Source organism: Hippocampus comes, unplaced genomic scaffold (assembly GCF_001891065.2).
Source record: "Hippocampus comes isolate QL1 unplaced genomic scaffold, H_comes_QL1_v1.1 scaffold382, whole genome shotgun sequence".
NCBI classification, from domain to species: Eukaryota; Metazoa; Chordata; class Actinopteri; order Syngnathiformes; family Syngnathidae; genus Hippocampus; species Hippocampus comes.
This window is the reverse complement of record NW_017805156.1, coordinates 36,381-63,428: the sequence shown is the minus strand read 5'-3', so window position 1 is coordinate 63,428 and position 27,048 is coordinate 36,381. Positions and strand designations below refer to the sequence as shown.

The window sequence follows — 27,048 nt, the reverse complement described above, 5'->3', positions numbered from 1 at the left end:
AGCATTGTTGCACAAGTACATGACACAACTCTACTCCGCCTTTGTGACGAGAAGACTTTTTTTTTCCACTGGAGGAGGCGTGTTTTTGACCGCAACCCCCTTCTTGATATCACCGCCATTAAGGTAGAAGTCTCAACGGAGAACGGGATGCTGAAGCTCTGCGTGTTCTGGGTTGCTCTCTTTAGAGCCCGTAAGTTATGTCATTGACAAACTTTTCTGCAGAAAATGAAGCAAAGACACGGAACTGTCCTTTTTGTATGCATTTCAGATGGCAGTGTGCTTTTTGCCAGCCTGGGCGACCACGTCACCCTGCCCTGCAACTTTGCCCCGGACGCCAAATATCTGTGCTGGTACAAGCAGGTCGCAGGAGACAAACCCCAAATCGTGTTCAGCTTCTACGTCTATGCGCTCAACTCCCACAGTCACCAGATGGCGACGGAATTCAACAAGCGGATGATAATTCACGCCGGACAAAATTCCTTCCATCTGAACATTTCCAACGTGCAGCTCTCGGACACGGCCATGTACTACTGCGGGCAGAGCCGCCTCAACGTCATGAGCTTTGACAGCGGAATCTTTTTGCTCGTGAAAGGTATACCACCTCTTTTGGCCTTTAACCCACTGAAATATTCTGAAACAAGACGGGTGTAGGGACATTTTTAGGGGTGTGGGGGCATATGCTCAAGCTAAAAGAAAAAAAAAAGGGCGTGAGAAAGACATCCGTCGCAAAGGACACTTTTCTCACCTAGGACAAAATGGTTGGTGCTTGAACACCACTACCGGTCTGTCTGCGCTCAGAACTGTTCGGAATAATGAAAAAATAATCACCCAGACAGGTCAAACATTTACGTGTTATGTGTGCTCATTTTGAAATGCAACTAAATGGTGTTCAGGACACGTACAAGTTCAATGCTTTTTTTTTTCTTCCATTTCCCAGTATTTTTGTTTTGGGAGAATTTCTCTTAAAACTTTTTTTTTGTGGCAAGGAGAGAAAAAATTCATTTTTAAAATTTACGTCACTACATTCTGTTGTTTTTGTAAAAAAAAAACAAAATAAAACACCACGCCTGAGGAAGAACAACCTATCAAAATGAAACTGAGTATTAATTTAATCATTTGCCAAGCGCTCATGAGAACTCAAATATGGTTCCTCACTCTTACATTATTTTCGTTCTGTTTTAGAATCCACTCGCCTGTCCGTCCTCCAGCATCCAACGTCCATCACAGAGTCCCCGGGGGGGTCTGCCACAATGAACTGCACCATGCACCCTGGAAGCAGCGACGGGGTGCACACCGTCTACTGGTTTCGAAAGGCCTCGGGCGACTCCCACTTGTTGTACGTCCACTCGGAGAGCAGCAGCGGGTGCGCAACGGCATCGGAGAAGGGTTGCGTTTACATGCTGTCCAAACGGGACGTCGCCATGTCTGACGCCGGGACGTACTACTGCGCCGTGGCCTCCTGTGGCGAGATCGTGTTCGGAAAGGGGACGTGTTTGGAGATCGGAGGTGGGATGCCATGGTAGAAAAAGTGTTTCTGGAATGAAAAAAGAAAAAAAAAAAAACAACAACTCTCATGTTGTGTGTATTCTCACAGATGATAAGACATTGACGGACAGAGTGTTGACGTACTGTGTGCGAGCATCTCTGCTTGTGTCCTTCGGTGTCAATGTCTTTCTGATGCATCTCCTTATCAAAAGGAGCAGGAGAGACGACCTAGTCCAAGGTGATACACAAGACTTGATGGGTTTTTTTTTTGTTATACTTGGACACGGAGAAGGAAATTGTCATTTGATTCTCTTAACAGGGAAAATACCACAGCCTAGCGATCCAGAAGACAATAGGGACGACGAGGTTGGTCCGCTAAATCCTTTGGACGAAGACACGCACCTTCCCGCGCACTTTTCACATCCCAAATTGTATTTCCCACAGAGTGAGGACGCCGCAGCTTTGCCATACGTGGCTCTGGACTTCAAAAAGAGGCAGTCCAACAGCAGGAGACACAGGGGCCCAGACGACAGCGTTTACTCCGGATTGCGACTCCAACAGGTGGATTGATCAACATCTGCAACGTCAATCCCGCTTGATGCCCAGCAGTTTTGTAACATGTGAGACCTATAAAAAAAAAAAAAAGAAAGAAATAGGACAAATGTTTGAAAATTGTTTTGGCCTTCATTCACACAAACATGAAAGCAAAACCAATGCTACAAAATGAAGTAACATGAGGACATCTGGGTGTCTGTGGAAAATTCAGAAAGGTATTTTTAGGTGAAGCTTTTCGTTTTAAAATTAAGAGTGGTTAATGTTTTACACTGAACCCATGTGGTTCTCAGTCTTGGCCAACCCCAACAGGATGTTGGTGCGGTTTTGTTCGTGATGCTTGCTCCGTTTTGCAACATTGTTTGCAGGGGTCATCAAAATAACACACGTCTCAATTTGGGGGTATGTGACTTCTGCAGCGTGCAGGAAGCACATTCAGTTCAAAGCTTGCTCAATTTAAGCGACGGAAAGTTATAAACACTGAGGCCAAACGTGGCACTCGGGTGGTCAGCTCGCAGCGGCGCCTGACACGCATTAAAACCATTTCATGTAACAAGTGGTATTTTGGGATGCATCGACACAATGCTGCCCTACATAGCCTCACATAATGCACATGCCAGAAACAGTCACTGTGTACACGTCACAAAAAGTTATAAAGATAATGGGATTTATTTTTTTATGGATGACCTTAAAATGTACTTGACCGTTATGTAGACTGTAAACAAAAGCTGCACTGTCCTAAGTTGTTGATTACATCTACATATAAATGCCATGAAATCTAAGCTGGAGTTCGGGAACTTTTGTCTCATATTTGTCTTTTGATCTGAAACCCAAACGTCTTCAGTATACAAGAGAAAGAAATGAGTTGACCTTGAGTTCCAATACTTTTGGAGGGGACCGTAAATTCACTTGTTTCGGTTTAGGACATTTTTCTAATTTAGCCCGATTAGCTCAATTTTGGAGTCCGTTTTGAGTCTCCATATTGTGGCCCTACCTATATCTCATTTAAGATAAAAAGACCAAGTGACACTAATTTGGGCGTCCATGGCCATCATGGCAACGTTGACAACCGTTTCCGCGGCAAGCCTCAAAAGTGCCTACGTCACTTCAGTCCCTTCGGCAAATGAGAGGGTGCGTTCTGCCGCCTTGTGGACATACGGCATCATTGCATCAGTCCAACAAACGCGCCTGGGCTCACAAAAGTAGACATTTGGGGATTTTCAACGTTTTCAAGCATGTAACGTGGACAAATACATGAAAAGAATTGCTCCCAAGAAAGCAACTTCCAAAAGTAAGGTATTTATGGCACTATATTCAAATATATTAGAACTACACTACGTAAATGGAGGGTGCCCAAATCCAATCCTCAAGAGCCCTTATCCAGACTGTTTTCGATGTCTCCTTCCCTCCTTCAACACACTTGATTCAAACACGCAGCTCATCAAGCTTTGCAGAATCTTGACAACGATCCTGATGATTTGGAATCAAGTGTGTTGGAGGAGAGAGACATACAAAATAGGATAGATCGGGGCTCTCGAGAATTGGACTTGGCATCCCTGATTGACATTGTGTAGTTTGCTCGAATAGATTGAAATACTTAAAATACTAAACACTGTCCATGCGGTGAGTTTACTTCTTTGTCGGACAATGACAAAAGACAAGTATTTTTATATTTAAAAAAAACAAAAAACTTTATTCATGCAGGTCAGATTACAAAGCATTTTCCCTACTCATGAAACATTGGCTAAATGAAAATTGTTGACTAAACCAATCTAGTTGTTTAAAAGTGAGAACAAGCAATCAATCTCATTTACAATTGTCTCCAACACAAAGGAAAAAAAAGTGTGATGTATCTTCAAACACTGAGGTCCCCCAAATTTTTGGGACCTCAACTACAAACAGTATGAAAACAATACAAATACTTGAAATGGTTTCAACTCACAGCAGATGTGCTCCCCCCTGGACTTACCTGATTTTGGAGCTTTTTGGCTTGTCCATGCCCTCCCCCACACCAAGAGGTCGTTGACTGGGCTGCGGTGTGGGTCGAGCTACAAACGGAGGCGAGGCCTTTGCTCAGTTTTGTTGTTGTTTTTCGGAACAACACTGCTCATTCGACATTTTTGCGAGGACATCGTCGAGATTATCACTTTTTTTAAGGGGCACAGTTGGTGTTTTTTCCGCTGGGTTTATTTTACAAGACGGCACAAATCATTTGCAGACAGCGGATGTTGGTACAGGAGCGCTCCGAGCAACGGTTTAAACACGTTCAGTTACACACGTTTCAGTGCTCACGTCAACAGGTTTGTTTTTGTTGAGAGCAAAGTGCTTCTCCGCATTTAATACCAAGGTGCGTCGACATTTACACTCACAGGTTTGACTGGGACCTGCTATCTAAAAAGATCCAAATTAGAAGCCTATTTTTTAAAAAACGCTTTTAGCTGCAAAGACTACAGCTTCTACATCACAATGAAACAACCTAGGAGGGATTTATGTAAAAACTGGACCAAAAACAAGAAAACAAAAGACGAAGACGTCGGCATATCAGTTCCTTTGCATTGCAGGGGAACATTAACGCGCTCCGCCGAAGACAGGAAGTGGATAGCGTCACAAACATCCGATGGTGGCGAGAGGCGACGAAGACGAAACGACGATCCTGGAAAAGAGCAAATAAGAGTGAAGGGTGTTGGCACACAGCCCGAGACGCCGTGTGCTTTCGGTGTGGCTCCGCACGTTCGAACCGGAATCGCGTGGCCTCGCCGTGGCTTTAAACCGGACGGATGGAGAAGAGTAGCTCAGTCCAAGAGTTTAGTTTAGTTTACACCCTCCACATGCGGCTCTCTTTGCAAGCTCTACGTTGTGCGGGGACCGAGTACAGGTTTACATTTCGGCTTTTACATTCCCGACTATTCTCACCTTAACTTCAAATGCTGGGGCCTCGCTTAATAAGCGTAGCGTGCAGGCGGCGGCGGTGGCGGAGGCGGCAGTCGCGGTGCATAGGGGTCCCTGGGCCGAGGAATTCCGTACGGTGGGACCCGGGAAATGGGAGCGATACGTGAGCGCTCGTAGGCATAGCCGTTACCGGCAGGAGGAACGGGCGCGTTTGGCGCTCTGCGGTGGGGGCTGCGATCTCGGCCGTAATACGCCGACGGAGGAGGTGGGGGAGGCGGCGGCGGGCGACCCTCGTACGGGTCGAGCGGGTTCATGAGACGGTCTCGCGTAACGCCGGGAGGGGGAGGAGGCGGCGGAGGCGGTGGCGGCGGACCGCCCGGACCCATGCCGTAAGGACGGGCTCTGTACTTTTCGTAGTAATCGACCACACCGTAACCACCCCGATCGCCCTCATAAGGACGCTCGGGGTACATAGCTCGCCTGGGAGGAGGTGGTGGCAAAGGCGGGGCGGGGTAACCGGGGCCCATAGGGCGACCTCTCATGAAGCCTGGTGGGGGGGGCTCGGGCCTGTTTCCTGGGAAAGGTGGAGGCCAAAAGCCACCACCGTCTGGGGGAGGAGGGTACTCCTCCTGCTCTTCACGGGGGCGACTTTTCGAAATCTGCACGTGGATCCGTTTACCTGGATGCAATGCAACAGGGGGAAAAAAGCTTAAACTCAGACAACGATCAGTGTGACACAGGCACGCCATGTGGAGCACTTACCGTTAAATTCTGTATTGTCAATTCCCTGGATGGCATCCATGGCCTCATCAGAATTTGGCATGTGCACAAATGCAAAATTTTTAATAATGGCACATTCCGTGACCTTGCCGTACTCTTCGAACAATGCACGGAGGTCTTCATCCATTCCCCTTTCCACGTTGGCCACATGCAACTTAACCGCACCGTAGTTCTTCCCGTGGCTGGCCTCCACGTTAATTGGCGAGCCGTGGAGCTTGTGGAGGTGCAGGGCTTTGATGGCTTTCGTCGCGGCCTTGCGATCATCCATGTGGACGAACGCGAAGTTTTTGACGATAGAACATTCCGTGACTGTGCCGTGCTCCGTGAAGAGTGCCTGGATTTCCTCCTCGGTTGCCTCTTGGGGCAGATTCCCGACAAATATCTTCACCATGTTAAACGATCTGTTTCAAAGTGTAAAAAAAAAGGGAAAAAAGTATCGTGCTATGTGTGGGGCTTATGTATGCGTGGGCAGCATGAACACTTTGAGAGGCGGTGGATCATCTTCGATGAATGGAGGCGGTAAATGGCCCCTTTGTCTCCGCAAAATGGCTGCCATTCATTCAACCCGGGGCAAATTTTTACATCAATATCCAAACTTTGTGTAATGCGAATTTTCTGTCATTCTCATTGTGTTTTTTCATCATTAGTGCAGCTTGTCATTCAAAGATAGGCTTTTTAATAGTTTCATTTTCAGAAATATTAAGCCACTCTCACGCTAACCGAATGCGTTAGCTTCGGCTAGCGTGCTAATAGCATAACGTTTTTGAAAGAACCAAAGCATGTACAAACGACCAGAACACAAACGAAAAGCTGTAAAAACCTTTTGTGGAAAAACTATATAAAAGCATTTCAAATATGTTAAAGATTTCAGAGTTGTCGCCTACCTTTTGTTACCAGCAGCAACCGGCGGCCCTCACTAATAAATAACCCCACTTCCGCTTCTTGCTGAATCTGAGTCTTTACACACTGCCCTCTATTGTTCGGAGGATGGAAATGGGTTCATCAATGTAACGGTATAGAAACTAATATAATTACGTAATCAATATTTCAGTCGTCAGCAACCGGGTGTGGTTCACCTCGGTCCTATTATGCGTATTTTAAATTGACCTCCCTGATGTAACTCACAGAAAAATGTAGGTACGACTTGTCGTTGGATTAATGTGTAACTGTTACTTCCTTTGACCACTTTGCGTGGTCGCGAATTTTCCACCCTTTAGCCTGGTTTCAGAGGCGCATTAATACTGTATTGTCTATTCTAAACCACTATGTGCGAGGCAAAAGTTAGTTTTGTGTTCCATGCAACAGAAACATCAAACACTGTTCCAATGCAATAAAAAAAAAGACCCACTAATATTGTATATTCTAAACCACTATGTACGAGGGAAAAGTTAAAGTTTTGTGTTTCGTGTAACAGAAACGGCAAACACATTTCCAATGCAATAAAAAAAGACCCACTAATGTATACAGTATTCTCAACCACTATGTACGAGGAAAAAGTTGAAGTTTTGTGGTCCGTGTAACAGAAACGTCAAACACTGTTCCATTGCAATGAAAAAAAGACCCACTCAAACAGCTTTTTCAATTCTATATTCTGAATACAAACAAAAAATGGTTGCAGTTCACCTCAGTACTGTACAGTAATCCTTTTCTGCGGCGCTGTTGTAAAACTTTTTTCCCAAATTGCACTTCAACGCACCACATCGTCCCTCAAACCCCTCCCCTGTCTCGCGGGGTGGCGACTTTAGGAGGAACTCTTTTTCCCCAAGAAAGCGTTGTGCAACAGTTTTGTTTCTGCTTATTCTCAACGCAGAAAACGCGCTAACAAACAGGTGCGAACCTAAGGTAAGACCAACACATTTCCAGCGTACAAATGCTGCTTAGCTCTCATCATATGTCAACTCTTTCCACAGATTTCCTCACAATGAGTGTGTCCCAGACAATGGAGACAGAAGAGGACCTCCTGACGTGCCTCCGCATCAAGTTCTACCACCAACAGCAGCAACGCAAAGGTCTTTACAGTCTTCTTCCACTGGGCAACAGAAGCAAACATTTGGCAGATGAGTCTATCCGCTTGGGGCGGGATGCCCAGTCTTGCACCTTTGCCTTGGCTGACGCCCGGGTCTCTCGCAAACAATTGGCCCTGCAAGCTTATCGCACAGCCGATAGCCCAGACTTGCTGTTCAGCCTCCAGAATCTGTCTCAGACAGTCAAAGTGTCCGTGAACGGCACAGGCCTGGACTTTTTGGAAAGGGCGGATCTCCCGAGCAAGGCCCTGGTCCGTTTCGCCGAGTACGAGATTTTGATTATCAGGGAGGCCGGTGAGGCCAAGCAGAGTTTCGAGGTGGAGCTGGAAGTGCTCGCTGTGCCTCCTTCCAGAGACACAGGCACAATGGTCAGTACCTTGCCCGTCATGGACACAGGCGCATCTTTGATATCCCACCAACAAGAAGTTCAGGTCCCTTTGGAGACAGATGAGACGCTCATGTTCAGCTGACTTGACAATTCACCATCTTTTGGGACATCTGATACGCTGTAGATTTTTTAAAAGCATCACTCCAGTACTGTTTTATACTAACCGGGAAAAAATGCTCTGTAGTGCAGTGATCAAATTAAAAAAAAAAAAAAAGTTCTTGTAACCTATATATCATGTAACCTTATACTCATGTTTTTGTCAACACTCCTTAAAAGCACTGAAGTGGCAATTTGTGACTTGTAACCTATATATCATGTAACCTTATACTCATGTTTTTGTCAACACTCCTTAAAAGCACTGAAGTGGCAATTTGTGACAGCAACCATTGTGACTTTTTTCTGCCATTTCACCCCTTCCCCCAAAAAAATAATCATTCACCATTATTGAATGTAAGCACATCTTTATCTACACAGAGGACAAAGTGCAGTCATAAAAAAAACAACTTGTCAAATCTTAAAATGTGAACATTGTCCATCAACCTCCAAACGGTGCAATAAAATATTGACGCGTTTAATTTGAAAGATGCAAGTTCATTCCGGATGATGACTTCATATTCATTTCTCCCTGAAGTTGAGGCACAAAAACTGTTGCCTATCAAAAAAAGGGGTACCCCAAAAAGTTCTTGGAGTGCATATTCCATCATAAAAAAGGGCACGTCACTGTGGCATAGTCTACGTATAAACTCGAAATGTTTCGTGTTGACATCCCTGAGTAGTGAATGTCTCGCATGAACAAAAATTCTCTCTTCAGCAAGCTTCAATTGCGAGGTCATCGGATCCCCAGGTTTCCTTCAGCGCACGTCTCTCAAAACCCCGCAGACTCTGAATCGAGTCCCAGCAGTAGACAGGCCTGCAGACAAAATGGAAAAGCTCATTTACAAACAGCCAACATCCACCAAGAAACTGAGAAAACCAGCTGAGCTAAGACGAAACTCAAAGTGATCGCTCTCCCTACCATGAACTCGACGTCCCCGGGCGAGTCTAACAACCTAAAAAGAGCAAAGACTGAGAACACCAAGACATAAATCCATAGAGGGTTTCATCTATTACAGATCAAATCACTGCAACAGCTGACCGGCTATGAAGTGAGTGAGCATTTAATGAGTAGGTGCCGAAAGATCATGAAAGAGCCTCGTCTAATCGCATGCTTATTTTATTAGGCGCCAAAGGAGGGAGTTTTGTCACGTGTGCGACCAGAATTGAGACAAAACAAGTCATTTCTCAGCATTGGGGCTGACCACACCTACCCGCTGTCGAGCTTCAAACCGGCCGGAGGACTCATAGCGAAAGCATCTCCACGCCGTGATTATGATCTCTGCCTGCGACGGACGGGCAATGACTTGACAGCTAAAACTCGTCACGTTTGTTTTCATCTTTTTATTAAAAAGCCTTCAAACGAGAGGGGGGAAAAAAAGGCAAGCTAACTAGAACCATACACAACTTTGCTATATCAGCGAGGGAAAACAGACAACAAGAGCATCAAGAGAAAACTAAAATTTTGATTTGACATGCGTACAGGTCGCACAAGTAATCCACTATTTTATAAAACGACACAAGTGTAGATGTGTATCGAGAAACACTCCCGACGCTTTTTTTTTTGTTTTTGTAACTTATCGGGAAACCAAACTCAAGTCTACACAAAAGCTACTTTTTTACAAAAGATTGAACATACCATCTTAACTGATGGTTGTAATGGCGTTATTCTACGGCCATGTGAATTGAAAAAGATCGAAAAGCAGTGTAGTAATGCGTCACACCGAACTAAGCACTGTAACTCAAAAAGTAAGAATTTGAAGAGTAACACAGAGGAACAGAAAAGGCATTGACAACTCATATATACGTAAATGCAACAAGGAATCGCATGGTTTTTTTGTTTTTGTTGTTTTTTTATAAGAACGTCGCTGTCCGCAATAGAGTATCTTCCAGTAAGTCTCCGGCGAACGCAACGCAATCCACCATAGACGTGCGGGAGCGGGGGGAGCGTATAGCACCATGCGCATCAGCAGACGGCGTTCTTGACATATTCTAAACCTGGAGAGAGAGAGCATACCACACGTCAAGGAAGGGGTTTTACTCAAGATACACGCAAGACTGCTATGTTCTTTCGTGCTTTCTTTCTTTTTTTTTTTTAATCACAGCATACCTTTTTACGCTTGCTAACACTGAATGGATGCTTCGATTAGATCTGAGCGACTTTTGACGGGTGATGTTCTGAAACGGAATTCGACTTCATACGCGTCTTTTATCGACTAGTTTGGTTTGGACTATTCGCACACAAACCCCGTTTTTTGCTCACGCGTGAAGCCACTCACCGCAGCGTTAAACTCCCTGGGCCGGATAGCCAGTGTAGTTGGGTTGCGGCGGTGCAGGAACGGGACCGGTTGGTGTATAGTTGTTCCGGGGATACGGCGGCGCATACGGCTGAGGTTTCATCTGCGGGGTGAAGCGGGTGCGCTCGTAGGAGTACCCGTTACCGGCCGCCGCAGCAGGCGGGGGAGGAGGATGGGGGGGTCGCCTAATGGGGCTGCGGTCGCGGGCCATGTAGGGCGCTGGGGGAATTGGCCGACGGTCGTACCCTTCGTGGGAGCCCATCCCAACACGTTCTCTTCCCATCGCTGAAGGTGGGGGTGGTGGCGGCGGTGGTGGGATGGCCCCAGGACGCCGATCGTCGTAGCCCGGGGCGCCATAAGGACGGGCGCGGAATTTCTCGTAATAATCCACCACTCCGCCGCCATAGCCTTCACGCTCACCGTAGCCGCGGTCGTACATTGGTCGCCTCGGAGGAGGCGGCGGTGGGGGTGGGGGCGGGTAAGAGGACATGCGCCCCCCGTAGGGAGGCTCGGGATGGAAGCGGGGAGGATGAGGAGGGGGATAGAAGCCTCCTCGACCAGGGGGTGGCGGACCAAACTCCTCTTCACCCGAAGCCCATGCGGGCTTACTTTTTGACAGCTGCACATGAATGTTTTGTCCTGGAGGAAGACGGGGAAATGGAGATTAACACTGGGGTGTCACATTTCAACCGTGAATTGGGTTTTTCACTAAACATAAAACAAATGCACATTATGATAGTGTTATGTTATATTTAGTGTATTGTGATATTTGATTTACTAATCTTCGTGTAAAATCTTTAGCTCTAAGTGCAGGTGACCACTAGGTGCCACTGTCAAGTTTGAGTCATTCCTCAAGCCCCAACGAGCGTCACGAGCCTTCATCAGGCTTCTCTGGCAGGGTAGACCTATTCTCCGAACTCATGTTTTGACTGTAAACTCTAAAATTGGCTTACCTTGAAAACTTGTGTTATCCAAGCCTTTTATGGCATCCATGGCTTCCTCAGAGTTGGCCATGTGAACAAACGCAAAATTCTTCACGATAGCGCACTCCGTGACTGTGCCATATTCTTCGAACAGCTCTCTGAGCTCTTTTTCAAAGCCCTTCTCCACATTGGCGATGTGGATCTTGACCGGGCCCTGGTTGTTCCCTCGGCTGGGCTCCACGTTCATAGGTCTACCGTTTAGCTGATAGAGATTGAGCTCACGGATGGCTTTCGTGGCTGCCTTGCGGTCATCCATGTGTACAAAGGCGTAGTTTTTGTATTTGGCGCATTCTGTTACAGTGCCGTACGGTGTGAACAGTGCCTCGATTTCTTCCCTCCCCGTCTCCTCGGTAAGGTTTCCAATGAACAGCTTCACCATTGTTACACCGCGGTTTGGCCCTACACGTGGAACAGACGACAAAAGTGAACATCTACCTCGAAAAAACGAAGACGACGCAGCTCAAAAGGCCACTGAATAACAATCAAAAAGACCCAAAGGGAGTTTTACGTGTGAGTACCTGCTAAACAATCCGCTTCACAAGCCAATGATAATGCTCGCCACAAAGAGGCTAAGATGTTAGCCACTTCCTGATTAGCAATATCCCAACGGTTGCTATTAGCAAGCTAACATTAGCATCGCGCTACAGTGGAGCGAAATGTGGCTAAAGACTAAGTAACTCCAGATGATTTATTGCTCTTACGTTTTATGGGTTTGGGATATGCAACACCTTTAACACAGATGATGTTTAAAACGATTAAATAAACCAACCGTACTCTCTAGTTGTCTTCGACAGCCCGCGTTACTACCGAGTCGAAACTGCTAGAATACGTAACTCAAAGGCGCACACCGGCGAACGAATGAAGTTCTTAAATCCGATTGGCAGGTCAACGGGTCGCTCAGAATATCTCGCACGCGATTGGTCAAACAGTAAGCTTCGCTGTCGACTTGGACGTGCGTCATTTCCGATTTCAAAGTCGCCTGGTGTAGCAAGTTAGCAATGAAAGTAATGAATGTGATTCTGAATCCGACCAACAATCATTTCAAAAGCGACTCGCAAAGCTGCAATACGTCAAACATTCACGCCTGCGTTAACGTTAAATGCTCAATTCTCTCACAACGCGTTACAATTAAGAAACACGGTCCTCTCACGTTTTCCACTATGATCCTTTGCTGATGGATGGCTTTAAATTCTTTGTGAACATCATATTATGCCAATGTTTGAAATTGGGCATTACAACAGTGTGTGTGTGCGCGCGCGCGCGCGCGCGAGTGAGCGAGTGAGAGAGACTGGTTCGCCCGCTGGTTCACATTGCAGAGGTGCAGGGTTCGATTCCGGCTCTGGCCTCCCCGTGCCTGTGTGAGCGCAAATGTGTGGCCTCGTATGTGTGTGCCCTGAGATTGGCTGGCAACCAGTTCAGGGTGTACCTTGCCGACTGCCCGAAGACACCTGGGATAGGCTGCAGCACGCCCGCGACTCTCGTGAGGATAAATGGGTCCGTTAATGGATTGAGAGATATATACACACACGCACACACACACAAAATAGAGGGGAAGAAAAATAAATTATGGAGAAAGTAGGTCGGAGCTGCTGCAAGAGCCAGCCGACGTTGAAATACGAATATCACAATGCATTATTCATATCAATCTATTCTGGTTCGGTGTTGGATGGGGATGTATACTTTGTATTTGTACCTCCGTTTGATGTCCAGGAGAAAGCGCCACAGGCAACTTGGCTTCAAAGAACCATCCTGACTTTTTCCCACTCAAATTTGACGGCTTTTTTGCCAAAATGAAAATGAATTTTCATGTTGCAAATTTAAACTTGTTTCCTACCTTGTTAAATCACACATGATTTGGAACTGTGAAGACCAATCATTAATAGGAACCCAGGGGGGGAAAAAAGGGTGAGTTTGTCAAACTTGTATACCAAATAATGAAAAGTCCTTTATTGCCATCAGTACACGAATGCAGACAAAATCTGACAAGAGAAGTGAACTGTACAACCATCATACGCGCACACATACAAAGTGCAGCCAGCAGTCTTTCAACAGGACATGAGGGTTACAGATACAGGAGGGAATACAGTACTCACACAATGAGGTATCAATGTACACAAACTCGCACACATGCAACTTAAACAAAACGGTACAAGTGCTCTCTCACACTCTTAAAAACACAACACACAGGTGAGCAGTAATGCCAAACAAGCAGCATCCGAGTCATCTCGCTGCAACCGCGCTCGCGTTCGTCTGCCCTCTTAATTAAAACCTTTGGTCATACGGATGCTAGCCTGTTATGCCCAAACGCTGCCCGGCAGACTGTGGAAGTTGCGAGCCAGGGAACCAACAACTGCCTTTCTCTTGCTCGACTCGGACATTCAGTGTGTACGTTAGCAGCGATTCTATTGGATGAAACCAATGGCTTTGTAAGTCCCGTTTCCAACACCCTCCCTTCATGCACAGGACAGGCGCCCCCCTACTAATGGTTAGCCTAAGTGTCATGCAAGTTAGAAAAATAGACTGCAAACCCACAAGACCGAGAAATCAAAAGTTCATCTCCAGAGTAGGGGTTGATTTCACTTCCATTTTTTATTTTGTATTTTCTAAGATGTGGAAATAGCAAGAAAAAAAAAATAAGCGGGAACCAAGACAACAGTAACATGAGCAAAGAGCCACTGAGGGGCCCCCCAGCTCTGAGTCCACTCGCCCAATCCAAAACGGACACCCTGTGTTGCGGCCCCCTACGCTTGTGCCAGGCGGGCAATCGCCTGTTCTCGCACGTGGTTTTTGTGTGTGTTGGCGTATGTGGCTCTCATCTCATCTGAAGCTGTCCCAGTCCCACAGTTCTTCGTCCCCACCAGGCCTTGCGCAACGGCAGCATACACCCGCAAGAAGGCGGTCGCCCCCCACATGTGCACCCGGAGCCGCGCGCCGCCCGTGGTTTGTCGAGATCGCGGCTGGAAGCTAGCGCTATTTCTCATTTATTGTCTACGGTTGAAGTCTGCAGTTTGTCACATTTAGAAAGGCGTCCCGGCCACCACTTTGGGATGTCAAAACGGGTTGTCTGACGCATCACCTCAACCCCCGTCGCTGTTTCAATTAGGATGCCTTGGGATGGGGATAAGGCCCCGGGCTGTGTTACGTATTCAGCCCTCCATTTTCTACGCTTCTGTGTTGTCCATTCTATTTGGAATGAGGAAAGTGCCTTGAAATCAGGTCGTTTGGCACCGAACTTGTGCGCCCTCAACCCCAAGCCACTCCCTCTAGTACTACATCTTCCTCACTCTAACACTCCCTCAGTCAGTCAATCAGTCAGTTCTCTCCTAGTAAAAAAAAAAAAAAAAAATCACTTCCCAACTTTCCTCCCAAGATGAAAACAAAAAACTTTTTTTTTTCGAATTCAAGGCACAACATCAATCAATATTCCAGCCTCTGAGTTTGAGCACTGCGACGCATCTGCTTTGTGTGTCACTCGCCACAGTTTACACCCTCTCGCGCCCGCACTGCAACGCTGTTAAAAGAAACGTCTGAGACTGCCGAGTCCAAACCAGTGATCAACAATGAAAGAAAACAACGAAAGAGAGACGAGATAATCTAGTCCTTTTTGTTGTGTCTCAGCATTTTCCTTCAAACTCAAGTCATACCCACCAGTTCTTTTTTTGGCAAGCTACTTTTTTTGTTTGTTTTGTTTTTTTTAAATAAGCACTAAGTACTGATAGATAAGATATAGCATACACCGTGGGTTTTTCATGTAGATGCGTCGTTTTTTGTTTTGTTTTTTTTCCACTCTCATAGTATGGATTCAGGAATTGTGTCAGGTACTTTTCACTCATCTGTTTAAGGTTTACGTTAATGCAAGCAGGGACAGTTTGCCATGGAGTCTTGCTCGAGACTTGGGTTCGCGAGGAGTGAGGCGGACTCATTACGAGACGCCGTTGACCAACGTTACAGCCTCGCTGGCTGGTGTCGTGCCTTTGCTGGGTGAACGCTTAGAAGGTGTTTGCTCATCCGTTTTGCTGCTGGTCCCATTTTCCTGTGTGTAGAAAAGAAGAAGAAAAAAAGGGTAGCAAACTGAGCATGGTTCAATAAGTTCCATACGCATAATTTGTAAACATTTTTTGCCTGTACCTTGGGTTCAGGACCGGTGTGGTTTTCCTTCAAGGGAAGGTTCTGTCTGCTCTGGGACTCCGGACGGGATATGTAGTCGGCGACAGTCACTAAATCATTGAAGTAGTTTAGAACAAATGCTGGAGTCTCGTGTGCATGCGCTGACAGGAACTGATAAAACTAGGGATGGCTGAGTACTGATCCCCCGGAATCGGTATCAGGCCGATACCGGCCTTATTTCAAAGTGTTGGGGACTCGGCGGCCAATACCAAGGTGACCATTTCACTATCAGGAACTAAATGGCACGCATGCCTGACAGAACGTTTTTCAAAGTGAACCGTATCCATGTCAAATTTCTCACATGCCCATTAAAATGCCATTTCTGTAAATATATGTATGCTGATAAGATTCTTACTAGGATTAACATCCTTAATTAAATGGGAACTTCTGGGTTTGGGTAGATACGACGCAGCCGTGCCAACTGCAAAGCGAAAGCTCATACGGGCAAAGTGTTGCAGTGTTCCATGTTCGTTTTGCTGTTGACAAAACGGTAAATTTCATCCACATTGATTGAGAAATGAGTGAGGAAAGTTTTGATCAATTTTAAATTGCCTTTGATGGGAACGTCGCTGAGCTGGGCTGCTACTGCGCGTGACATCACGGGAGTTAAAGCGCGTGTACTTTTGTAACTTTCTAAGAGCTAGCCTGTCAATGACGTGATAGAACGTGGGTCCATTAGCATTAGCATCTAGCTTTGTTGCATTCCGATCACCGTAAAAGAAAGCCTTCAATCGCCACAAAGAGTTGGACACATTCGGGTTTGGTCGGTGTAGTAATCTCAGCAATGAGTCTTGCATTTTTTTAATGTCTTCACCTTATTTACAGCTCAGCACGAGGTAATTACATGTGTGTCAGATTTCCTTTCTTCTCCTTAGTCACATACTCCATTGTGTCAGTGCCCCCCAGTGTTCACACCGAGAAACCACAGTTGAATTAACCAGTGTCTTCCAAACGAAATGACAAACGTGTGTTGCTAAAACCGTGGTTCAACGGTAGGCATTACTCAATGTTATTTGAAGCACCGTTGTATTCAATTTAAGTCTTGGCACCTCACTGTATTCCTTGAAAACAAGTTGCACGACCACATATTCTGACTGGGACTATTTTTTTGGCTACTGGGTCACTTGTGTTTCTCTTTATGTACGTAATGAACAAATGGATAAAAGAAAATTGCCATTAATTTCATGCAATTTTAACAAAAATGCTTTATTGGTTATGTGCAGGTCCTTATTTGAAATGATCTGTCATTGGTTTGAATAGAAATTTTATGTATTAAAAGTACTGGTCTTGGGGGTGTGGGGGAGCAGTGTCAAACATCCCAAGATAAAACATGCCAGCTTACCGCTATCAGTCGGCTGCCGATCGCAGCTGGCCGAGTCTCCCTCGGGACGACCGCCGCGGTTGCGGCGGCGGCGGCTTCGGTTGCGGCGCTGGGGTCGGGCCTCTTCATCTAAACGCCCGACGAGAGCATACAAGTCAAGGGTTTTTGCACCTTTAGTCTCTGCGGGGTCGAGAGAACGCCGGCAAATTTCTCACCCAGCCCGTTCTCACTGGGCCCGGCCTGGCTGTCGGACTCAGCCGCGGCGTCCATCACGCTGGGCTCCTGGTCGTTACGGCGGCGGCGGGAGCGTCTCCGGCGCTCTCCTCCCGTGCCTTCGCTGAGGTCCGCGTCAGCCAGCTCTCCCTCACCATCCAGCAGGGCGTAAGGGTTACTGTCGGGGTCCCTCAGCACTGGAGATGCCAAAGCACAGCCGTTTGAAACGACACTCAATCCACGTTTAAAGACTTTGCAGCCAACCGTTGCTCTTGCACAATTAATCACAGACTACCTGAGCTGATCGAGTTGGCGGGTTTGGACCCTGGCCCGCCGCGGCCTCGTCCGGAGTTGGAGCCCCGCCCCCGACCTCCCCGTCTGGAACTTCGCTCCTCTCCGCCGGTACCGCGTGGCCGCTGGTCACGCTCGTTTACTTCCTCCGATTCCGAAGCATTAGACAGCTCAGAGTTTGTGCCTGCAGAGGGAAAAAATGTTCACTCTTCTCATGAAGTGATGAAATGAAAGAAAATTGACGGAAGTCATGCTTTTTGTATCCGTACCATATCCAGAGTACATGCTGTTGGAGGCCCTGCGTCCCCTGCCGCGTCCGCCGTAGGTGCGAGAAGCGTGGAGCGAGTTGCTGCTCTCGTCGGTCAGGTAGCCTTTCTCTCGGTCGGATCCAGCGGGCCCGCTTCGATTCTGAGGCGCGCGGTAGCCCACCCCAATCTGGCGGAGCTGTTCGTCAATTTGGAGACGCTCGAGGCGCAGCTGCTCCACTTCCTTCAAGCATGTGGGGCCGGAAAAAAAGGCAAGATGAGGTGCAATTATAATTCTTGCTTGTGAGCAAACATGACTGTATTCCCTCCACTGCTCATAATTCTTGTTAAGCACACAAGTCGAACAGCAGGTCCTGTAGGGGACAATGAGGGTCGTCGCATCAGAACAGAAAATTGTGGCCGTGACAACCAACACTTTGGGTTCACGGCAGTAGTAGTTTCAGTTTTCCACAAACTCCGATTCCATTACATGGCTGCGATAAAACTACAATTTCATTGTACTGTACATAAAAACAACCTTGAATATCAACTAAATTGTTTTTCATGGGCCCGGTGGTCCAGTGGTTAGCGCGTCGACCTCACCGTGCGGAGGTCGTGGGTTCAATTCCAGCCCAGGCCTCCCCTGGTGGAGTTTGCATGTTCCGAGTGCCTGCGTGGGTTTTCTCCGGGTACTCCGGTTTCCTCGCACATTCCAAAAACATGCATGGCAGGCTGATTGAACACTCTAAATTGTCCCGAGGTGTGGGTGTGAGCAAGGATGGTTGTTCGTCTCTGTGTGCCCTGTGATTGGCTGGCAACCGGTTCAGGGTGTCCCCGCCTTTTGCCCGGAGACGGCTTGCATAGGCTCTAGTTACCCCCCCCCCCCCACACACACACACCCTTGTGAGAATAAAGCGGATCGGAAAATGAATGAATGAATGTTTTTCATTGACTAAACGTAAAGCTGCAGTCACCATTCAATATACCCCCCCCCATTTATTTCTCCTTAACTATACTATGTTGAGAACTCCAAATTGCTGAACAAAATGATTTAACAACTACACAAATGCAGAGGTGTCTAATTCAGGTCCAGAGAGTAAAAAAAAAAAAAAACCCTGCCACAGTTTGGCTTTTGCCACAGGTGCTTCGACTCAACAGGCAGGTAAGTTGGAGCACCTGTGGCTCAAGCTTTGACACTTCTGCGAAATGTGAATGTTAGTACTGTTTCAGCAAACGCATTGCTGTCACACAGACTCGCACTGGTTGACCTGAGTTTCATGACTGCCACAACATGGCAGCCGCTTCAACTTATCCAAGCAGCAGGCGGACACAGGCACTGTCTAGTGTATGTATATGGTGACAGCTGCCTGCCAATGACAGCTGTACCTCAAGGGAGGTGGGATCGGGGGCCGAGAGGGGAATAAGGCACAAAGAGGGCCTGGGGGATGGGGTCCGCTGCTAATTTTGGAAGCTGAAGGTCCAGATAGGTGTAATCTAAAGCCACAGCATGCCGGTCACCCAATCCCAGAGAGGACTATTTATAAAAGCACATGAGGTAAGGACAAAACGTGGCACACTCAGCAAGTTTAGCGCTGGGCAAGGGGAGGGGGGAGCAAAAAGTGATACTACGTACAAATCCGCCTTCATTCTCACTTGATTTTAAAAAAATATGTATTTATACAATCTTGGTCACCGGTAGAGGGCAGCACACGTGAGACACACTCACCTGGAGGTAAGACACGTGGTACTCCAGCAGTGCCTGGGCATTGCTGATGTTCTCTTTCGTCCCTACAAACACGAAGGGAACCATGCCCTGATATGGAGAAAGGAAAAGACACAAGAGCCTGGATAAGTGTCTCTCTATTTTTCCTGATGATGTAAAACACACAGGGACAGTATTCGATACGGCTCGGAATAAATGGGGAAACTAAGCAGAGGTATCAGCTACAGACCATCAGTGGAAATCACATGTAATCTACAAAAATAAGTTCACAGCCAAGTGCCAATAGCCAGCATAAATGGAGTGCATTGAAAACAGAGCCAGTGTCAAAGCAGAAAGCACATGGAGCACCTAGAACCTGCTGCACTTAAGACATTTGTTATTTTCAAAGTCGACGGGGGCTTTTAGGTGACCGAGGGGTTGGGGGGGGAGACGAGCGCAACGGTCCATTCACCTCTTTGTTGCCGGCAGTGTCGTCCCTGCCTGCCCCCTGCCTGCCTACCTCCTCGCGGGGAAGCTTTTTGTCGTTGTCTCCCTCGATCCTGACGCGGACCACGCCCGACTTGTCCACGATCTCCTGTATGACTTTGCCGTTCTTGCCGATGACTTTGCCTGCGCGAGAGACGAGATCAGAGGTCATGAGGACAACGTCCCTGCCATCATGAGCTCCTTTGGGAATGCGTTCTCACTCACCTACAAGGTCCCTGGGTACCTGAAAGTAGTCTTCTTTAAATTCGAGGTATTCTCTCGCCTGCTTTACCGCCTCTGGAGTCTGCAAAACAAAGCCAAATTCAAACAAGAGGCCAAAAGTGTGACTCCAAAAACCATCGTGACCATACATCACGGCTCCGACGTACCTCTCCGTAGATCCTGAAGGTACAACTCTCTTCTTCCAGCTCGATAGCGGTGACACCGGGTACTTTGCGGGCCTGCTGGATGTTGGCCCCGTGAGAGCCAATGGCAAGACCCATCAGGTCTTCTCTGACACAAACCTCCTCCTGGTATGCCGAAGCTAACTGCTTACTTGTCTGAAAGACAGCAGGTGTACGGAATAAACAAAATGGAGGAGGGGGCGGGGGGGGGGGGGGCCTGTGCAGAGACCAAGTGAAAAGGATCGCTTACCTCCAAATGTTTGGTGGCTTCCTCGTTACGGGACATTAGCATCAGCTTCGTACGGATGCTGCGGAAATGCATGTCGCTGAGAAGGGTGGCGCGCTTTATCGTGGTTTCATTTGTAGACTGGTGTGGGTAAAACACAAAAAGGATTACGGATACGCGACACCATCACGCTTGGGTTCAACCCCATTTGAAAAGTCACATTGTACAAAAAAAAAAAAAACATGAGGCACAGGCACCAAGTACTAACCAACACTATGAGCTCGTGTGTTTGGGCACTGAAGAAGATGCAGTTGGCGCCGATAGCTTTCCTAAATTCTTTGTGAATGTTGTCGCCCGCACAGCTGTTGATGACAAAAGGACGAGAGGGGCAGCGGCGCTGCTAAGACACCGGCATCGCTTCGGGCAACAAAAAGCAGTCAAGACACTCACATGTCCCTCAGGTCCTCTGGGACACTGATGGTGACTTTATGGAAGGAATTTCGCGAGGAAGGGCTGTTGGGGTTCAGGGGCCTGATGCGTTCTGCTGTGACAATCTCGTTGTAGGTGGCGTCGCATGCCGCATATTCGATCACGTAAAACTGTGGGGGAAAAATAATAAACAAAACATTTTTAGAATCACATTTGGCATTATGATGGCACTTCAACTAGTCATGCTTTCCAATGAATATTAAACAATAGGGATAAGCTCAGGAGGTGCCAAGTCAATGCAAAACATTTTGCCAACATTCAAAGAAAGATGCTAAATGATGAACTGCTGATTTTATTGACCTCGCCCTTCATCATTCGGACCCGGGCCAGCCACCAGCCACATGGCTCCTGTTCATTAGCCCGGGAGTAAACCTGTGAGCAAGAGACAAAGAATACAGAATGACATCAGGTCCATTTGTGGACGTTCGTCAAATGATGACGCCTGCAAGAGAGGAAAGAAAAACAAACAAGTCGCGTGGCACAGACTCCAGGCGGCTGAGGCCTTACCTCCACCTCCTCTCCTTCGCCAATTTCCTTGTTGTAGTCGGCCGGAGGAGGCAACCGCACGTCGCTGAAGGGTAACTGTCGCTCCGGCTGCCAGCTTCAGTGAGACAAAAACACATAAAAAGGCCATTGCACACATTTTTTTTCCCCAAGGCTCCACAACAAGTCTTCTCAAATAAAATTAAAAATGTGTATGAAAATTGTGCAAAACAGGGTTCCCAAATTTGCTGGTCTCCTTTACTGTCAGAGTGAATATGAAAGAAGATTCAAAACATCCCAATAAAGTGTAAAAAAAAAAAAAAAAAAAAACCTTCCCCGTATGTATGATAATGGTCTTTCAAATTATTTTTTAAATCCTGTTTTCTTGTTCTTGCACTGTTCGCTTTTTGTGTGCGGAATTTTGGTTGTAATTTTAGTTTGGCATGTTTTAAAATTTCGTTACTTTGCTTTTACATGGGGCTGGCTTTTATATCTTTATCATATCGAAATCCAGATGTGAATATTCAAGGTAGTAATATTGAAATGAGGACGATAGTCAAGTGGCCTTTCCACGCTCGTGCTGCATTTAAATCTCAGTTCAACCAACTACAATTTTCCTTCCAAGTTTGGCGTCGATCGACAATCAAAACCAGCAGATAATAATCATCCTGCGGTAGGCAAGAGAGAAACGCGTAGCCAGCCGCTGCTGCAGAGACAGCATACGCTCAAAAAATCCACTTCAGTCTTCGCTGGCAAGTATATACGAACGATACACACATATTACATTTTAGAACGTTACGTGACTATATTTATAATTTCTAAATTACCAGTGGAAAAAATAGCAGAGCAGCCTACCCTGCGGCCTATTTCTGTCGCAACGCACGTCTTCCTCGACTGCCACTATCTTTTTCTGCATTAATAAAAAATCTTACAATGTAACATATTGTGGCGCGACCTGGGCATAGTTCATATCGCTGGAAATTTACACATCACACCGTCATGTAATGCATCAACACATAAACATCGGGATGTATGGGGGTGAGAGGTTAACATCCCTCCCCTTCGCCACACAACACATCCATCCATATTCTGAAACAGTTATCCTTACTACGGTCGTGCATGGACAAATTGCTTCAGAAAAACACACACCGTGATGCCGTTAACACACGCACACACGCAAATACTTCTGTTGTAGCACAAAATTATTTATCATTAAAGTACAGTTGCAGTACAGTGTGGATTTAAATATGTTAAATTAATCTCTGACTTTGTTCATGTTGATTGCTGTCACTATGTTCTAAAAAAAATAATCAGTCTTTTTTTTTTAAATGCTTCGATTTCACTGAACCCAAAGTTATCACACCTTTAGAGATATCTTGCAAAAATATTACGATATTCAATTTTAACCATATTGCAAAGCCCGACTTTTAAATCTCATTATCTCGGTTGGTGACTGCTTCTAAATGCTGTGCTTTGAATGAGAGTATGCGAAGCATAGTGAGTTACATTGTGTGTGAGATGCACTACATATCAGTGATTGATTCCATTTATTTATTTTACAACATCTAGGCACGGGTAAACAACTACGTAAATGTGCTTTTTTTTGTTGTTTGGTCTCTCATTAAACCCCTCGTATAGTGCCGCACCCTCAAATTTTTGATTTTTTTTGGTAATTATTCACAACATTTCACAGTAAGCAAAGTTCTACTTAACAACGGCCATGTGTTTCATTCAAGGCAGAGTAGCGCTAACATGCTCTCCGAGAAAGTAAAAGGAGGCCTCGACAGCGAGTGGCGGGGGGTACCTCCCAAAAACAGCACAGGGCTGCCATGCCCCTCCTGCCAACCCTGCATACCTTGGGCGAGCCACTATTTTTAGGGGCACCCTGCGCTGCACTGCACTCAGAGCCAAGTAGATAAAAAGGGTCCAGAGTGTGCGTTGGTGGCGCGGGTGGGGCAACCACCAAAGAGGGCGGGGGGTGTCTTAAGGGCTGTTAGAGATGTGTATGGACAGCTGCATTCCAAGCACAGGTGCCAAAGAGGAACATTTTATAGTGAGCGCATAAAGAACCGTCCAGAACCAGTAGTGGTAACTCAATCGCGTGACTGCTTTTACACATGCTCGAGGGATTCAAACTTACTTGTTTTCAAAGACAATGGTGAGCGAGTCATCGTGGACATCCTTGATGTACCCCTAAGAGAGGGAAAATAAAAAAAAAAGAGGTTGCGCATTTTTATTGCCGCAAATAAGTGACAAAGAGATGCGGGTGATGTTTTCATTCTGTGCATAAACAACATTTGGCTTGTAAGGAGAAGAGGTTCCATTTTTTTAAAGAAAGCAGACACGTAGCAGTGACACAACCTCCTTGGCTGTGATTTCTGTCAGCGTGGAAATGTCACGGGCCGAACATACTCCCTTCGTGAGACTGCAGGTCTAGAACGGGCACGGCATACAGTCGGGATATTTGAATAGAAAGCCACTGTGACTGGAGAGCAACGTTTGCGGTGGCAAACCTCAGCAGACACTTCAGCATGCTGAGCCATAGCGCGACATAGGCTAAGTGGTAGTTGTGGCGTGCCTCATTGTGACACTACCCTATAAGGGACATAAGCCGTGTCCATCTTGGCAAGTCATGGATTCACCTGCTGGAAAATGTGTGTCGCTCACTCCAGGAGACAAATTACTTGCCGCTTACTGAGAGTCTAGAAAGAGTGGAAAGGTCAAAACATATCTACTTTCATTTCCAGATGTTCCTTCAGGAGACAGATGCGCGTCAGATTGACTGGGCGTTTTCCTGACATGATTCGAAAGGTGGGGGCCATGTCACGATGACACCACGTCAGCGGCCACATTTTGGGACCATGTGCTGATCAAGACTGTAAATCATCACATGGGACAGGTGCTCCACAGCCGTTATGTGGAGACGGGTTGACGGGCGCCCTACTGTCATACTTGTAAGGAAATACACCTGGAAGTGTTAACATTAAAGTTATTGTGACATCAAAAACGGGTTCATCATCCACAAATGTGGGCTCATGTGGAGCAGGCACAAAGTGTCACCCGGTAAAAGCCAATGACAGGTGAAGCTGCAGAGGGAGAGTAAATTTAGGCGAGGGGGATGCAGAACACCCAACAACGTGGAGGTCCTGAAGAGCACATGGGAGGAAGGGTGGCGAGACATTTACTGAGAACTGAGAACTAAAATAAGAGACGTCCTAATAGTTGTGACTACAAAAGCAATTAGGGAGATAATGTTGCCATTCCACACCATTCTTGACTCAGAAAAGGTTCAAAATCACTTTTCAGACATTTTAAGGCATGAATGTATACAATTGTTTTCATTCAGAAAGCAATTTAAGTGCAATCAAAACACGTGACCGCACAGCCATGCGTCTTAATCGTTTGGCAGAATTGAAACTGAAAGCGACGAATTCATTTGGTTAGCTTGAAATGTAGCATCCCCCTTAAAACAATGCTTCACCATAGTTGGACCAGGTACACGAAGTGCCACTTTTAAAAGGCACGGGTACACGTAATGGGGATTGTTGCGTGGCCGTATCGAAACTGGGCACAAATCACGTTGACAAGCATGATGAGAATGGCAACGAGCTCGCGCTAGCTGCGCTTAGCTCGTGCTAGCTGCCCACCCCACAATGACCAACCGTGCCGGGACGCCAAAGCATCCTCCTTTGATAAAAGCCCACTCGACTCGGGTTCAAATCGCCCAGGTGACCCGAGTGACGATATATGCCAACGCTATGGTTCAACGAGCAACATGTTAAGTTATTGCAAAGAGCAAAAGTTTACTCGTGGCGAGCAATAAGCTACACCGGAGCCAGGTTACCTTATAGAAGGCCCCATTCGAGCCGCGAACTTCCACGGCCAGCCCGTCCATACTCGTCGGTAGCTCCCCACGGCTGTGCTTGTCTGAAGCCGCTACGACTCCGTGCGGGTCGGGTAACGAAAGCACCCCCAGCTTCGCCGGCAGTTCGCCGCTCCCCGGCCGCTTGTGGATGTCCAGTGTTTCGGGTGGAGGGAGGAGGGGCAGGAGGTGAAGGGGTTGGGGGAGATGGGTGTGATGGTGGTGTCAACTAAATCAACGCAGGCGCCACTTACGGAGAGCACCGCGCTCGTGCTCAAATCTGCTCTCGTCTCAAATGCCGCCGGCGGCGCAAAGAGCGACGGACACACGGCTGCGTGAAGTGTTGACTTGTCGGGTGGGGGAAGCACAGTGACGAAGCTCCGGTAGGACGGTTAATTAGCTGCCAGGCTAGCTACTATCAACACCTTGATCCAGGCAGTAGCGATGCTAGTCACGGGTAGCCTCCGTGCCTCCAAGTGTGGCGCAGTCGTGCTGTTGAATAAATGAGGGGGGCAAGCCAGTCCGTCAGCCTGCCGGGTAATGTTCACGGACGTTCCCGTCCAACGGAGATGTCTGCGGTACACTGAAGCGGCGAGTGGGCGACACCTTCGTGGAGCGGGCAGCCCTCTCCAACACGCGCGGATAGAGTGAATCAGTGAGGGTCTGAATGACCTCAAACCCCCGACAGAGTCCCGCCCATCACGGAAGTCTGCTCCGTGATTGGTCGAGAGCCTTTGAATCAAATGATTCAAGGATTCAAAGGCCTTACATTATGAAAAGGTAAACAAGGGATCCCCTTATTTTCAAGTTAAATCAAGTCAAATTTATTTGTGTGGCCCTGAATCACAGAAAAGTGGCCACACTTGGCCAATATTAAACAACCCCTGATCTTAACAGCCAGGAAGGCAAGGCAAAACTCAAAACTTTTTTTTTTTTAACAAAGGCGTCTCTTGCATAAAAAATACCATTCAAGTGCGGCATAAAACTGCTGAACAAGAATTCACAATTCATCAGATTACTGCCAATGCAAATAAAGATAATTGCTGTATTTCATTACAGTATAGCTATTTGAATGTGTTGTTCAATTTTTGCACACTCGGCCATGGACGGGCAACTGAAATGGTGAAGGGGCCCACAATTTTTCATCAGTGCTTCTGGGGGTCCAGTAGCACTGATAAGATATTCTGAAAATGAAAAATATTTTTAAATTCAGTTTGCATGTACCATTTCTTATCCAATTGTATGTAAGGCATTTAGGGCCACTAAAAATGGACTCCAACATGTTGATCGGGTAAGGTACAGTTACACATAGCAGCATAAGTGCAGCACCAAGCAGACCAGGTATGGACCGGGACTGATGTAAGGAAGCAGCTGGGGAGAGACTGAAGAAGCTCACACATGAGGGGGAAGACCTCACTGATACTATGGAGCTCATGTGCACTTGGGCTGAGGATTGCATAAGTGCACTAGACATGCAGAGTGTAAGATATTTGAAGATCTGTCAGTTCTAACCGTAGTTAGAATAGAATAGAATACCCTTTTTTTTTAATAACTGTAGTATAAAAATTGGAATGCTACTTCTTTGTATGATACAAAAAATATAAAGAAGGAAAACACAAACAAATATTGCAAATGAAAATAACGAAAGAATTAGAAGCAATTTAGGCA

The 27,048-nt window shown here is 46.8% G+C and overlaps 5 protein-coding genes across 11 annotated transcripts; 2 read left to right on the top strand and 3 right to left on the bottom strand.

Moving 5' to 3' along the window:
- The first annotated feature begins 97 nt into the window (after positions 1-97).
- LOC109515075 (uncharacterized) lies at positions 98-2,117 on the top strand. 3 transcript variants are annotated; one of them, XM_019868647.1, is made up of 6 exons: positions 98-190; positions 269-592; positions 1,183-1,506; positions 1,595-1,723; positions 1,805-1,851; positions 1,930-2,117. In XM_019868647.1, exons 1-6 carry the CDS (start codon positions 148-150, stop codon positions 2,053-2,055), a joined length of 993 nt encoding a protein of 330 aa, XP_019724206.1. In that variant the 5' UTR covers positions 98-147; the 3' UTR covers positions 2,056-2,117. The 3 variants fall into 3 exon arrangements, with proteins under 3 accessions (XP_019724206.1, XP_019724205.1, XP_019724204.1); XM_019868646.1 differs by having other exon boundaries at positions 1,183-1,503; positions 1,595-1,851; XM_019868645.1 differs by having other exon boundaries at positions 1,595-1,851.
- Positions 2,118-3,710: 1,593 nt separating this feature from the next.
- On the bottom strand, positions 3,711-6,688 carry rbm4.3 (RNA binding motif protein 4.3). The gene is made up of 4 exons (XM_019868648.1): positions 6,591-6,688; positions 5,689-6,107; positions 4,951-5,605; positions 3,711-4,690 (listed from the first exon to the last, which is right to left on the bottom strand). The coding sequence occupies exons 2-3, from the start codon at positions 6,095-6,097 to the stop codon at positions 4,977-4,979; spliced, it is 1,038 nt and encodes a 345-aa protein (XP_019724207.1). The 5' UTR covers positions 6,098-6,107; positions 6,591-6,688; the 3' UTR covers positions 3,711-4,690; positions 4,951-4,976.
- A 674-nt stretch (positions 6,689-7,362) lies between these two features.
- Positions 7,363-8,283, top strand: tifa (TRAF interacting protein with forkhead associated domain). The gene is made up of 2 exons (XM_019868680.1): positions 7,363-7,548; positions 7,617-8,283. The coding sequence occupies exon 2, from the start codon at positions 7,628-7,630 to the stop codon at positions 8,198-8,200; it is 573 nt and encodes a 190-aa protein (XP_019724239.1). The 5' UTR covers positions 7,363-7,548; positions 7,617-7,627; the 3' UTR covers positions 8,201-8,283.
- A 279-nt stretch (positions 8,284-8,562) lies between these two features.
- LOC109515095 (RNA-binding protein 4B-like) lies at positions 8,563-12,447 on the bottom strand. 4 transcript variants are annotated; one of them, XM_019868679.1, is made up of 5 exons: positions 12,261-12,447; positions 11,462-11,890; positions 10,491-11,147; positions 9,134-9,167; positions 8,563-9,028 (listed from the first exon to the last, which is right to left on the bottom strand). In XM_019868679.1, exons 2-3 carry the CDS (start codon positions 11,868-11,870, stop codon positions 10,498-10,500), a joined length of 1,059 nt encoding a protein of 352 aa, XP_019724238.1. In that variant the 5' UTR covers positions 11,871-11,890; positions 12,261-12,447; the 3' UTR covers positions 8,563-9,028; positions 9,134-9,167; positions 10,491-10,497. The 4 variants fall into 4 exon arrangements, 2 of the variants coding, with proteins under 2 accessions (XP_019724238.1, XP_019724237.1); XR_002168108.1 differs by having other exon boundaries at positions 8,607-9,028; positions 9,134-10,209; positions 12,261-12,425; XR_002168109.1 differs by having other exon boundaries at positions 8,673-9,028; positions 9,134-10,209; positions 12,266-12,434.
- Positions 12,448-13,416: 969 nt separating this feature from the next.
- fxr2 (FMR1 autosomal homolog 2) lies at positions 13,417-26,044 on the bottom strand. 2 transcript variants are annotated; one of them, XM_019868673.1, is made up of 17 exons: positions 25,363-26,044; positions 23,659-23,711; positions 21,543-21,636; positions 21,336-21,407; positions 20,997-21,145; positions 20,815-20,908; positions 20,571-20,687; positions 20,306-20,476; positions 20,142-20,220; positions 19,903-20,060; positions 19,455-19,541; positions 17,753-17,972; positions 17,488-17,667; positions 17,195-17,389; positions 17,001-17,108; positions 15,620-15,708; positions 13,417-15,524 (listed from the first exon to the last, which is right to left on the bottom strand). In XM_019868673.1, exons 1-17 carry the CDS (start codon positions 25,411-25,413, stop codon positions 15,414-15,416), a joined length of 2,028 nt encoding a protein of 675 aa, XP_019724232.1. In that variant the 5' UTR covers positions 25,414-26,044; the 3' UTR covers positions 13,417-15,413. The 2 variants fall into 2 exon arrangements, with proteins under 2 accessions (XP_019724232.1, XP_019724233.1); XM_019868674.1 differs by having other exon boundaries at positions 19,951-20,060.
- Positions 26,045-27,048: the final 1,004 nt, after the last annotated feature.

What these genes read in the sequence shown, in the direction of transcription:
- LOC109515095 (XM_019868679.1), bottom strand. Translation starts at nt 11,870, where the DNA reads ATGGTGAAGCTGTTCATTGGAAACCTTACCGAGGAGACGGGGAGGGAA. An exon ending in GGATAACACAAGTTTTCAAG is followed by an intron (nt 11,148 to 11,461) that starts GTAAGCCAATTT and finishes GTCTTCCTCCAG; the next exon opens with GACAAAACATTCATGTGCAG.
- LOC109515075 (XM_019868645.1), top strand. Translation starts at nt 148, where the DNA reads ATGCTGAAGCTCTGCGTGTTCTGGGTTGCTCTCTTTAGAGCCC. An exon ending in GGTTGCTCTCTTTAGAGCCC is followed by an intron (nt 191 to 268) that starts GTAAGTTATGTC and finishes TATGCATTTCAG; the next exon opens with ATGGCAGTGTGCTTTTTGCC. An exon ending in AATCTTTTTGCTCGTGAAAG is followed by an intron (nt 593 to 1,182) that starts GTATACCACCTC and finishes GTTCTGTTTTAG; the next exon opens with AATCCACTCGCCTGTCCGTC.
- tifa (XM_019868680.1), top strand. Translation starts at nt 7,628, where the DNA reads ATGAGTGTGTCCCAGACAATGGAGACAGAAGAGGACCTCCTGACGTGC.
- rbm4.3 (XM_019868648.1), bottom strand. Translation starts at nt 6,097, where the DNA reads ATGGTGAAGATATTTGTCGGGAATCTGCCCCAAGAGGCAACCGAGGAG. An exon ending in TGACAATACAGAATTTAACG is followed by an intron (nt 5,606 to 5,688) that starts GTAAGTGCTCCA and finishes CATTGCATCCAG; the next exon opens with GTAAACGGATCCACGTGCAG.
- fxr2 (XM_019868673.1), bottom strand. Translation starts at nt 25,413, where the DNA reads ATGGACGGGCTGGCCGTGGAAGTTCGCGGCTCGAATGGGGCCTTCTAT. An exon ending in CCTTCAGGATCTACGGAGAG is followed by an intron (nt 20,221 to 20,305) that starts GTACGTCGGAGC and finishes TTTGTTTTGCAG; the next exon opens with ACTCCAGAGGCGGTAAAGCA. An exon ending in CGCCAACTCGATCAGCTCAG is followed by an intron (nt 17,390 to 17,487) that starts GTAGTCTGTGAT and finishes TGGCATCTCCAG; the next exon opens with TGCTGAGGGACCCCGACAGT.